Source organism: Mastigoproctus giganteus, chromosome 2 (genome assembly GCF_048544385.1).
Source record: "Mastigoproctus giganteus isolate SK-2022 chromosome 2, ASM4854438v1, whole genome shotgun sequence".
Taxonomy (NCBI): Eukaryota; Metazoa; Arthropoda; class Arachnida; order Uropygi; family Thelyphonidae; genus Mastigoproctus; species Mastigoproctus giganteus.
In genome coordinates this window covers 98,034,927-98,048,247 of record NC_143576.1, presented here as the reverse complement: position 1 = coordinate 98,048,247, position 13,321 = coordinate 98,034,927, and the positions used below count along the sequence as shown (strand labels likewise).

The 13,321-nt window shown below is 37.8% G+C and overlaps 1 protein-coding gene across 1 annotated transcript in view; it reads right to left on the bottom strand.

The window, feature by feature from the left end:
• LOC150089449 (transmembrane protein 184B-like) overlaps positions 1-9,644 on the bottom strand; it is a 139,352-nt gene extending 129,708 nt beyond the window's left edge. Inside the window, exon 1 of the mRNA XM_090389495.1 lies at positions 9,462-9,644. Within this exon, the coding sequence (XP_090245621.1) occupies positions 9,462-9,465 (4 nt within the window). The 5' untranslated portion in view covers positions 9,466-9,644. The remainder of the gene's footprint in view (positions 1-9,461) is intronic.
• Between the last annotated feature and the right edge of the window lie 3,677 nt (positions 9,645-13,321).

Below are 13,321 nucleotides of genomic sequence, written 5' to 3'. Positions count from 1 at the left end.
GCTCTGGTAGCCCTTCTGCATTGCTCAGAGAAATTCATACCCGACTGCACAATTAACCCCGGTCTTTTTCATTCTCCACCTTCCTCGGTGTAGTACACACGGTACATTTCTCTTGGGTTACTGCTACCCATATGCTGCGCTTTGCACTTGTCAATGTTAAACTTCATTTGCCACTTTTCAGCACATCTGCCTAACTTTTCTAGATCCTGTTGCAGTAGCATATTGTCTTTACTGTCATTAACAACCCTGGCGACCTTTGTACCGTCTACAAATGTGGACATTAAGCCTGATATACCTTCATCAATATCATTCATAAATACACAAAACAACAATGGGCTCAGCACCGAACAGTGGGGGTATTCTACTAATAATATTAGTCCACGTAGAACAGTGTCCATTTATTACTACTCTCTGCAGTCTCCCACTCAACCATCCCTTTATCCATTGCAATAAATTGCCCTTAATGCCATACCGCTCCAATTTGTACAGCAGCCTTCCATGTGCAACAGTATCAAAAGCTTTCCCGAAATCCAAGTATATGATACCAAAATTATATTTTGCATCCAGTTCCTTTGGGACCACATCATAGTATGCAATCAAATTGATCAGACAAGACTTCCCCTTAACAGACCCATGCTGTGTCTGAACTATTGCTGCTGTCTTGTCTAGGTGATCCTGTATCACTTCTTTAACCAGTGACTCCATTAATTTCCCCAGAACAGCAGAAGTTCAACTAACAGGTCTGTAATTATTTGTGTCACCTTTGTACCCCCTTCGTGAATTGGGGATACATTTGCACATCTCCAGTCCATGGGCACCTCCCCTGGTTCTAAGGATGCTCTCATAATTAGGGCTAAGGGTTTGCTTAATTCCCTTGCTGTAATAACTGGATAGATTCCATCTGTCCCAGGTGCCTTTTTTATGTTTAACTTCAACAGTTTCTCCTCCACTTTGCTCTCAGTTATCACAAAATCACTTAGCTCCCTGTTAGAGTTTGATAAATGTCTGGCATTTCCCTTCTTGAATAAATCCTCATGTGTGAATGTAGATGCAAAATAGTCATTCAGTTTATCAGCTACTTGAGCAGGATCATCAATAGTCGAACTGTCTATGTTAAGGGGACCAATCTGACTTATTCCCTTCCTCCTAGAGTTTACATAACTAATGAACTCTTTGCTGTTTTTTTTCCCATCCTTTGCCAAAGATTTCTCGTAATCTGCCTTTGCATGCCTAACCTCCTTTGTGACTTGATTACAGACTAGCATATATGTCATAGGCTTCTGTGTTGCTTGATAATTTATATGCATCCCATGCATTTTTCTTCTCTGCCATGAGCCTCATTAATTCATCCGACATCCATTTAGGCTTGAACAGTATTTCTTAATTGGTATGAAAAGCCTAGATTAAGTCCCTGAAGGCTTCCCATTTAGAATTCCCCATTGGTAACATCATCAGTTGATCTTAATGTATAGAATTTAAAAACTGTCTGAGACCTCTGTAGTCACATTTACGAAAACAAAAACCCTTCCTTTACCTTTGAAGGTAGTTACATCTTTTAGTAAATCCCACATCAGTACACTGTGATCACTGTCACGTAGAGGTTACTTTATCTGCAATTTCCTAATGCATGAATAGTCACTGCTGATAATCAAATCAAGGGTATTATCAAGGGTATATTACTCCCTCTGGTTGCCCCTTGAACATGTTGCTGTAGAAAACAATCCTCCAATAAATCCACAAAAGTCTTGCTAGCATGCGAGTGACCAACCCAAAAGTTCCAGTCAATATCTGGAAAATTAAAATCCCCCATTACAAGACATTCTGATTTACTAGCCCATTCTATTTCTCTGCACAACTGTTCATTGTACTCATCAGCATCATTAGGCCTATAACATACTCCTACTCTCATTTTCCCTTTCCCAGTGTTTATGTCACACCAAACAGACTCAACATTGCACTGTCCACCCGTGTCAACTGGATGCACTTTCTTAGATTTTGTTTCTTAACTAACTGCATAACCCCTCCTCCCTTCCGACCTTGTCTGTCTTTTCTGTGCACATTGTACAGTATTTCCAATTCTGCACTGCTTGTATCTGTGTAACACCATTTGTCTCTGATATCCCAACAATATCTGCCTTTTATGTCTTTATGTCAAATTCATTGATTTCATTTACTATACTTCTAGCATTAGTGTAAATGCAAGTATACATGCATATGTTCTTACTCTTAGCATACAGCCCATGTATTTACTTGTTCCATAATGACTCCTAGCAGCTCTTGAAATCACCAGCAACTTGCTCTCTAGGCTGCTGCTCTCTAGTGCAAGAATCACTTTTGCTTCTTCCTGCAGCTACCATTAACCTTTTAGTCTGTGAATTCCCCCCAAACTCAGTTTTCCAAACCCACCTAACACTGCCTCGATAGCATCAGCAAAAATTCTTGCACCCTTTCTATTTAAGTGTATCCCATCCTTGTAGAAGCAGTTTCTCCTGTTAGCAAGCACAGACCCTACTGAAAAACAATCTACCCCATAAGCTTTGCACAATTCTCCAGGGCCGAATTGATTGACAAGGCTCTCATCATATACTCCCTCCTATCATATCTGGGCAGAATTCTAGTCTATAATCAAGTCACAAAGGAGGTTAGGCAGATGAAGGCAGATTACGAAAAATCTTTGGCAAAGGACGCATTCATCCCCTTCCTCTAGAAGGAAGGGGATGAATCAGATTGGTCCCCTTAACATAGATAGTTCGACTATTGATAATCCTGCTCAAGTAGTTGATAAATAATCTAGTTGACAAACAATCAAAAAATTATTTTGCATCTACATTCACACATGAGGAGTTATTTAAGGAGGGGAATGCCAGAAGTTTATCAAACTCTAACAGGGAGATAAGTGATTTTGTAATAACTGAGAGGAAATTGGAGGAGAAATTGTTGAAGTTAAACATAAAAAAGGCACCTGGGGCAGTGGAATCTATCCAGTTATATTGAAGAAGGCAACAAGGAAAGTAAGCAAACTCTTAGCTCTAATTATGGGAGCATTCTTAGATTCAGGGGAGATCCCATGGACTGGAGATATGCAAATGTTACCCCAATTCACAAAGGGGGTTCAAAGGGTGATGCAAATAATTATAGACCTGTTGGTCTTTTCCAGGGAAAATAATGGAGTCACTGGTTAAACAGGTGATACAGGATCACCTAGACAAGACAGCAGTAATAGTTCAGACACAGCATGGGTTTGTTAAGGGGAAGTCTTGTCTGACCAATTTAATCGGATACTAGGATGTGTTCACAAAGGAACTAGATGCAAAAAATAGTTTTGATATTATATACTTGGATTTTGGGAAAGCTTTTGATACTGTTGCACATGGAAGACTGCTGTACAAATTGGAGGAGTATGGCATTTAAGGGAAAGTTACTGCAGTGGATAAAGGGATGGTTGTGTGGGAGATAGCAGAGGGTGGTAATAAATGGAAACTGCTCTACGTGAACTAATGTTATTAGTGGAGTCCCCCAGGGTTCGGTGGTGGGTCCATTGTTGTTTTGTATATTTATCAATGATATCGATGTAGGTATATCAGGCTTAATGTCCACATTTGCAGATGATACAAAGGTCACCAGGGTTGTTAATGACAGTAAAGACAGTATGCTACTGCAACAGGTTCTAGAAAGGTTAGGCAGATGGGCTAAGAAGTGGCAACTGAAGTTTAACATTGACAAATGCAAAGTGCAGCATATGGGTAGCAGCAACCCAAGAGAAACGTACCGTGTGGTACTACACTGAGGAAGGTGTAGAATGAAAAAGAACTCGGGGTAATTGTGTAGTCAGATATGAAGTTCTCTGAGCAGTGCAGATGGGCTGCCAGAGCAGGTCATGGAGTTTTGTCAATGATATACAGGAATTTTGCTAGCACAGACAAGGAGGTGATTATTCCTTTGTATAAGGCAATGGTCAGCCACACCTTGAGTACTGTATACAGGTGTGGAAGCCTCATTTTAGGAAGGGTGTAGAGTTACTAGAATGAGTACAGAGAAGGGTACCAAGATTGGTGAGAGGAAAAAAGGGGTGCATTTAAGAAGAAAGGCTTAAGTTTCTGCAAGTTGCAGCATCTGGAGACTAGGCACCTGCAAGGTGATCTGATTAGCATTGTGTATAAGGCCTTGAATGGTTTGAGCAGACTCAATGCTGACGGGATACTTCTGCTTGATCGGATAAGAACCTGAGGGGGCATAGATTCAAACTGAGGAAAGACAGTTGTAGAACAGATATGCAGAAGTTTGCCTTTAGCCAGTGGGTAGTTGATTGCTGGAACAGAATTCCATCTGTTGCTGTGGAAGTTCATAGCTTAAATAAATTTAAGGCTGAACTAGACAAATATTTGGAGTGACCAGATGGGTGGAATGGGAAGGGTTTTTTTTTTTTTTTGGCTGATGCTGTATAAGCTTGCTTTCTTGCATCATATGCCTCAACTAATGCTAATGCTATTGTGGGAAGAAATCAATTGTATTAAAAATGGCCTACAAAATAATGTAGACTGTATTTTCTCAGAAGAAACTTCGGAATTACTAAATGTGCAAGAAAAAAAATATGTTTACATAGCGTTCTGAAGTCAACTTCTGCAAAATGCATTTCAAAATTTGATGCCAATTAAAGAAAGATCCATCAAACCTATGGGGCTTTAAGTGAGCTGTTTAACCCTTCAGTAGGAGAGAGCAAATGCTCGTCGTTTAATGCACAGGAAACACTGACATTATCTTTAAAAATACCTTTTTTCCCCCAACTGATGGATATCAAATGTACTAAAGCGTACAAGCATCTTTTTTAATAAATGATTTCCAATGTTAAATGTGCTTAAAAACCTGATATATTGTTCAGTTACTATTAGACACTAAGATAAAATATGAAGAATTTGGAAATGCAGCAATTAAATCAGTATGGTGCCCAGTCAATAGTGCTGATGTGGAAACATCAGTTGTAACTGATCACTCTGCAAATTAAAGGAAAGCTCCACTGAAACTTGTATGATGCTTTCATTTAATTTAGAAAATACTAACTAGAAGTTAAAATTTGAATTTTTTTAGCTCCAAAATGGTAAATTTAAATATCAAAATGCTAAATTTAAAACATTTTGTTGCTAAAAACCGAGATCAGGTCTCTACATGTGATCACTGCCTTTATCAACACAAAAGACATTTATTTACACTTATACTGTGAAAAAACATATACTTTCTGGAAAATATCACATGACATTCCAAAGAAATCAAATCAGAAAGTGGCCAGAAAAGATTGATTTAAAAATGTCCAGATGGCTACTGCATCACAACAATGCAAGGGTGCATTCTACCTCAATTGATAAGGAAATATTACATGAGTTAAGCATCAAAACTGTTCCTCTGCTCTATAATTCAGCCTTTTGTTACTACTTTTTCCTATTTCTCATTAAGCTCAAGAACTTAAAAGGTAAGTCACCATTTCATTAAACATCAAGCTAATAAACATTACTCATGGTATCTTAAATGGGCACTCATACAAGGCTTTTTTGAAGTATTTCAAAAATGGATGAAGAGTTGGGACAAGTTCTGAACTAAATGAGAGTTATCAAAAAGGAATAATCATCAGAAACTTATAAAATATTTTATATTTTTAATTTATCTGTCTTTTTTTGATTACCCCTGTGTGTGTGTGTGTGTGTGTGTGCGTGCACGCATGCACACACTACATGAACTATGAATGTTATTGGACACAGATAATGTCCAATAACCTCTTGTATGTATAACACCTAAATCTGCAAATACCTAAATATTGTATTTAACACACACAAATATTGTATTTAACCCAATTTTTTTTTTTTTTTTTTTGGCTGCTAAAAATATGCATAAATACACACATGGTACCGACTCAAGATTTCTATTAACATGAGCTAAGAAATTATCACTTAAAAGTAGTGACACACTATGGCTGTAGACGCCGATGCGCCTGAAAATTCCCAAACAAACTTAAAAGTTGAACACTATTTTGAATCGATTTATAAACTATAATTTTAAAAAATTATACAAAAAGTCCTTGTGTTAGTTTAACTAGTTTGCATCATTTTAATATTAAAATGATGAATAGCACTAACTTATACGTTTAACTGGTTTATTGTTTTCAACTGGTTTATGATCTTGTGCTGAGTTCACAGAAATATAAATAACAGCAGTACAGAAACAAGAATGTTCTTATGTGTGTTCATCCTGATTTCTGGAATACCTTTTTAAGGTTCCATCAATCAGGTAATGGATGCACATAGAATTTCTTGTTTATGCAGTTCCTCTAAATCTCCATGCACAAGTGACCTCAGCAACAATGTAGGCATTGTTGTTTAATAAATAATTTAAACTATAAAGCGTTTAGGGCATAAGCCTCAAGCTATGGAAAAGTCTAGACTCTGTATAAGTATAGTGCGAAAGCATCAATAATACATAGCCAAATCTGAATGAACAGAATATTAGCAAAGTGGCATCGTTTTGATTTAAATATTCTAATTGTTAATCACTGATAAAGGTATACAAAGTCAGACTTAAATATATGATATCTAAATATATAAAACGCTTAGGTATGCTGCCCAAATTTTCCAACTGCTAATTGTTGCCAACACCTTTTCACGTGGTTCACCTCGCATGACCACCATACCGGGCATTCTTTATTAATTTTTGTACTAACGTTTTTCGACTGAAGAAAGGCAACCTATGCTTAAAAGCTATCGACGTATATTTATTTTATCTGTCTTCAATTTTAATAAACCGTTCTAAGTTTTAAGAAGTGTAAAAATGGCTGAACAGTGTGTAAGAACTTTGAGAAAATGTAGAAGAAATGCTAACGAAACATTAGAAGAGAGATCTAACAGACTAAGAGACCGAAATGACTCTACAACTATGAAGACAGACAGAAAACATTGAAGGAAAAAAAAGCAAGTTTTTGGAAATGAGAAGATGGCCTAAACGTCGTAGGACTAATCAAATAGAAGTACAGGATGCAAATAATCAACAAGCTGTAACTAATGTGGAAGAGCATGACATAGGAAATATGTGTTACAACTGTGAGTATTGGGGACATGAGTTAAACACATCGAATAAGCCTCCGTAGCCAGGTGGGCAGGAGCAGCAGTGCGTAGCACACGCTTCTTGATTAGACTGGGGTTCGAGCCCATGACCACCAAATACGGAGGATGCGGAAAGGTCAGGGAATGACCACCACATATGCCCAGAGCAATATGGCCTTAGTTGCTAATGCTCCAAATAACAAGAACACACACATCGAATAAATACACTAAATGCTGTCATGATAGGAAGGTCTCACTTGACCCAATGTCTAAGCCCTACTCTATTATAAGAGCTGCTTACAGGAGATACACGTGAAGCATATAACTACAGAGAACACATACGAGAGTACAACTCAGCAATACTGTTTGCATCGATAGATGCAGAGATTAAATCACTATCTGCAAATGGTCCATACTGTCTTAGAATACACAGCCAGATTTACCATTTAGTTTCACCGCTATATCCATACAAGGCAAATAAGCCAGGATAGGGACAACTTTATAATTTTGAATCTGTTGAAGCAACAACAAAACAGCTTGAAAAACAATCAAACCAAGGGTGTATGGCCAAAGTAATGCAACAATTGGACAAGATGCTGCAACAAGTTAACCCATTTGCTGAATCATATAAACAAATGCGTCGAGTAACCCAGGCCAATCAAACAATGGATGTGCCCATGGTATTTATAGAAGACCCGGACTTAGATTAGGGATGATATAATAAACTTATATCCAGAATGGAGGTTGCTGCAACATTCATTGGAGAAGACGAGGAACCACCTGCAAATAGAGACATATGCATATATCCCACAGGTGACTGCTGTCAAATTATATCACTGCTAAACAAGAATGGTGAAGATTGAAGGATCTAGATTAAACTACTTATGCCATAATCAGAAAGATGGCATACGTTACGCCGGGTACAACTAGTTTAAGGTAAAATTTAACTAGACAATAAAGGTTATGCCTAATTAAAATTTTCAAAATAAACCAATTCATTTAAAGCAAGAAACTTCTTTTTTAACAATTGAAAAAAAAAAAAAAAAACCTGGAGATTTATTAACACTCTCTCTCTTGCCTGTATTGTCTTTCGAAATTTTTAGCACATCAACTATGTAGCTTGGTGCACCAGTTTTTGTCGTTTATTGTGTATTATGTCTATCCAAATATGCTTTCCAGGTAATCTGCATGCTATGCAGGCTGAAAACCCCAGAAAACCTATGAGAAAGTGAACAAGGAATATAATTAGCTGTGGGCAAAAGAGAACAGACGGCACCCTGTTCTTTTGTATGTATGTATTTTAATATTATGAATATCTCTCGAAGCATTTATGAGCACTCACTAATAACTTGCCTACATATTAATTTCACACAAACCACTAAGCAAACAAAATATTTTGAAATTATAACACCTAAATTAAATTCATACTTCACGGATTAACGTTATTACCTTTTTTGAAAATGGTATATATGGTTGTTGTTGTTGTTTTGGTGTTTATTGGCGCATCGACAACGGAGATAGGTATATATGGTACACTCTTTTTTCATTACATAACATCAGTGTAAATACACCATAGTTTACCCATAAATTTAACTACCTGAGTAGTATAAAGCCACTGTTTGATTTTATCTCGTATTGTGGCTACTTTCACAACAAGATACCAGGTATTGCACTACTTCAACTAGTTTAAGGTAAAATTTTACTTCACAACCGCAGTGGCATGTTTGAACTCATCGGTGGGCAGGGTGCCTGCCCACCGATGAGTGAGTCAACAAGCTCCGAATCGGTGCCATCTGGGTGGTGGTGCTCACTGAGAATAAATAACAGTGGTCTCTACTAGAGAAGCGTTATTTATTCGAAGTAGTGTAATATCTGGTATCCCGTTGTGAAGGTAGCCACAATATGAGATAAAATCAAACGATGTCTTTATACTACTCATACTGTCTCGTACTTCTTGCGCATTTACTCTTCAAACTATTTTTTTCATTTATTTATTTTATTCTCTATATTTTAACTTGAAGCTCCTATACTCTCTTGCTAGCAGAATAAAAATATACAAAAAAAAAAAAAAAGTTTTGGCGAACAGTGTCCAAACAATTACATCGATTCGTGAAGTGAAATGAATACCAACGGTGAAATTAAATTATGATTAACCTGTTAGATATATTGTCGAAGTAAACACCACTAAAAGAGTACGTTCTCATCATCATGCACAACACACGAAGCATTTCAGATTCTCAAAGGAATACAAACTTGCTGAATCCCTGAATAACATGCTTAGTATACACTACCAGAATATATATATATATATATATACAGTATACACTTTTCATTTCTTTAGTTTTAAGAAATGCCCCATGAAAGTAAAAAACTTACTCATTCTTTTATTCAAATTTTTGTGGCTTCGTCCGGCATCGGGAGTCCAATCATCTGTTCTGCCATAAGTTTAGTTTACGATATACACAAAAGTTACATATTATTCGACCTCAAATTGGTAACATATTGTCAACAACACAGCCATCTTCACAAGCGATCTTAATGCCACCACTGGCTTCTCAATATTTGTTTGACATTTCGGAAAATGACATCATGCTTGTTTAGCGTCCAATGCGTGCATACATGGATAGAAAATGTTTTCAAAATTATATGCATTAATTCTAAACCATGATCATAAAAATATTATTACTCGACTAAAGAGTACCATTTATTATACATGAAATACAGTCAATAGCTTTAATTCTAAACATTATATATTAGCATTAGAATAGCATATGATGCAAGAAAGCAAGCTTATATAGCATCATCAAAAAAAAAAAAAAAAAACCACCTCCCATTTCACCCATTCATTCACTCCAGATGTTTACTTGTAGTGGATATCAACAACTTAAATAAGTAGCTGACCATTGCCTTATACAATGAGACAATCACCCCATTATCCCTGCTAGCAAAATTCCTGTATATCACTGAGAAGACACCATGAGCTACTGTGTATCTGTGTGTATTATGGGCGTTTAATGGAGCGTAAGCTACACTGGCTATGGTGCGCCTCCATGAGCGAGCCGACCGGGCTAGCCGAGTGGGTAAAGTACCTGCCCGGCAACCCAAAGGTCGCGGGTTCGATTCCCGCCTCGGGCTTGGATCAAAGTACTGCAAAAAACCTTGGGAGGTGCAATATGGCCACAGAAGCCGATGCGCCAATAACTACCAAATCAAATAAAAAAAAACCTCCATGAGCTACTCCTGCAGCCTGTCCACACTATTTCATATCCGACTACTCAGTTACCTCCGTCAGCGTGGGTAGCACAGTAGTATTGTCACCGTCCTCCCCACAGCGGCGAGTGGAAAAGGCCCTGGTTCGAGTCCTGTCGATGAAGCGAGGAACAGTAATGGGCTTTTTGCACTCTGTGGCCAAGTTAGTCGGTCTCAGCTGTGGACAGAAAGATTTTTCTTCGGAAATTGGGGTATATTTGTTCAGCAAAACAGACAAATCGACCAGAGAACACACATAATTAACAGACATAATACATATACGAACATATGTAAGAAATTTTAGGTTTTATTAATTAATAAAATTGCTCAATTACCCCAGATCCTTTTCATTCTTCACTACCCTGAGTATAGTACCACTCAATTGATACATTATTCCTGGGTTACTGCTACACATATGCAATACTTTACATACCTGTCATCCTACCTGCTCAACTTTTCAGATCCTGTTGCAGTAGCGTACTACAGTATCATTACTGTCATTAACAAACTTGCCAACATTCGTTCGTATGCAAACTTAACCATTATGTCTGATATACCTTCATCAATATCATTGATAAATACTGAAAACAACAATGGGTACAACACCAAATTCTGGCGGACTCCATTAATAACATTAGTCCGCGAAGAGCAGTGTCCATTGATAGTCACTCTCTGTCTTCGCCCACTCAACCATCCTTTTATCCATTGTAGCAACTTGACTTTAATGCCAAACTGCTCTAATTTGTACAGTGGTCTTCCCTGTTCCTCAGTATCAAAGCTTTCCTAAAATCCAAGTATATGATATCAAAGTTATTTTTTGTATCCAGTTCCTTTGTGACTACATCATAATATCTAATCAAATTTGCCAGACAAGACTTCCCCTGAACAAACCCATGCCGTGTCAGACCTATAACTGCAGTCCAGATGACATGAAGAACTTTTATGGGCCTTTTTTACAACGTGGCTGAGTTAGTTGGTCTCAGGCCAACGAAAAACAGGGTTTTCTCACGGAAACTCTGTTTTTCGTCCAGTAAACAGAAATCGATCTCAGAACACACGCACATTACGGACACTATACAAGGAGCAATATGGCCTTAGTCGCTGATGCTCCTAAAATCCTACTATAACAACAGCATAACAAGTTTACGGCTCCCGTTTTTTATAAGCTATTTTATTATAAAAAAAACCTTGTAAAAGTTTTTCTCTAGCTAGTCGGGAATTCAAGAACAAAAACCAACTTTCAGGAAAACACCTTCGTGTTTTCAGGAAAAACAACGGAAATCCAATCGTAGTGAGAGTAACACCACGTGAAATTGTTCTGTTCATAAATAAAGAAAAACAAACAATTATTTTCTTTTTCAAGTTATGCGAACAAGTATCTCAAACACGCACCGTTTATTATGTCTATAAATTGCGTGTAACAGTTAAATCTTGTCAATTTATCTCACTACTGGACAAAAAAGCCTGACCTACTCTACACGAGACCGAGAAACAAGTTCATAGTGTGAGAAAAGCCCATTAAAGTTCCTCACACCATTGACGGGATTCAAACCTAGACCATTTCTACACAGTGTGGGAAGGCAGTTATATAACCACTGTCCTACCAGGGATTGCACAGGTACAAAATAATTCAATGTATCGTTTTCACCACACTGGAGCTTTTCGCTCATATCCGTGTATGTATTTTTATTAGAAATGTGTGTTCGCGCGCAGATTTGTATATTTTGTTGATTGAAAGGACTGTAATAGACACGGTTGGAAACCATATTTATTCCTCCTAAGATTCGCTGACTACAGTGTCGATTGAACAAAAACTCTATAAAGTCCTATGGCCGTCATCGGGTCCAGAACACAGATTGCCCCAAAAGAAAGACAGATAGACAGCAATGTATCGTGCCGACAAAGCTGAGCTGGGGGACCACACATGCATAACGTGAAAGATGCTTTTGAAATAGTCTGTGGGTTGTGTGGATTATTGTAATTATTCTCCTCTCCAGATCAGCCCTCTCCTTAAAAACACTCAATTTATATAAACAGTATACTCAAGTCTCTTTGCTTTATTTCCTTGACTCAAAGTTACCAAACAGAAAAAAAATGAATTAAACGTTGGTGTTCAATTCCATCACTGATAGAAATAGAGATATATTTCTAGTATCGTCGCGGAAGCACAGTGGTTGTAATCACTGACTTACACGCAACGGGTGTAAAAGGATGGGGTCGAATCCGCCATTGACACAACGAACTTTTCTGAGCGTTTTTCACTCTGTGGTCGAGTTATTCGGTCTCAAGGGAGGATAACAAGGTTTTTCTCCCGGAATTTTTCGGTCAGAAAAACATGCAAACCGACGACAAAATCCACACAACTATAGACGGAACGAATTAAAGGCATTAAATCCAGTGGATATGAGTGGCCAGTGCATTGCTTAGACAGTATGATGTGACATAAGCACCTGATATACCTTCATCGATATCATTAATAAATACACAAAACAACAATGGGCCCAGCACCGAACCCTGGGGGGGGGACTCCACTAATAACATTAGTCAACGTAGAGCAGGGTACTTTTATTATCACTTTCCGCCGTCTCCCACTGAACCATCCCTTTTTCCATTGCAGCAACTTGTCCTTAATTCCTTACCGGTTCAATTTGTACAGCAGTCTTCCATGTGCAACGGTATCAAAAGCTTTCCTGAAATCCAAGTAGTGTATGATATCAAAATTATTTTTTGCATCTAGTTCCTTTGTGACCACATCGTTGTATCCAGTCAAACTGGTCAGACAAGACTTACCCTTAACAAACCCATGCTGTGTCTAAACTATTACTGCAGTCTTGTCTAAGTGATCCTGCATCACTTCGTTAAGCAGTGACTCAATTATATTTCCCGGAACACAAGTTAAACTAACAGGTTTATAATTATTTGCATCAGCCTTTGAACCTTCTTCGTGAATTGGGGATACATTTGCACATCTCCAGTTCACGGGTACC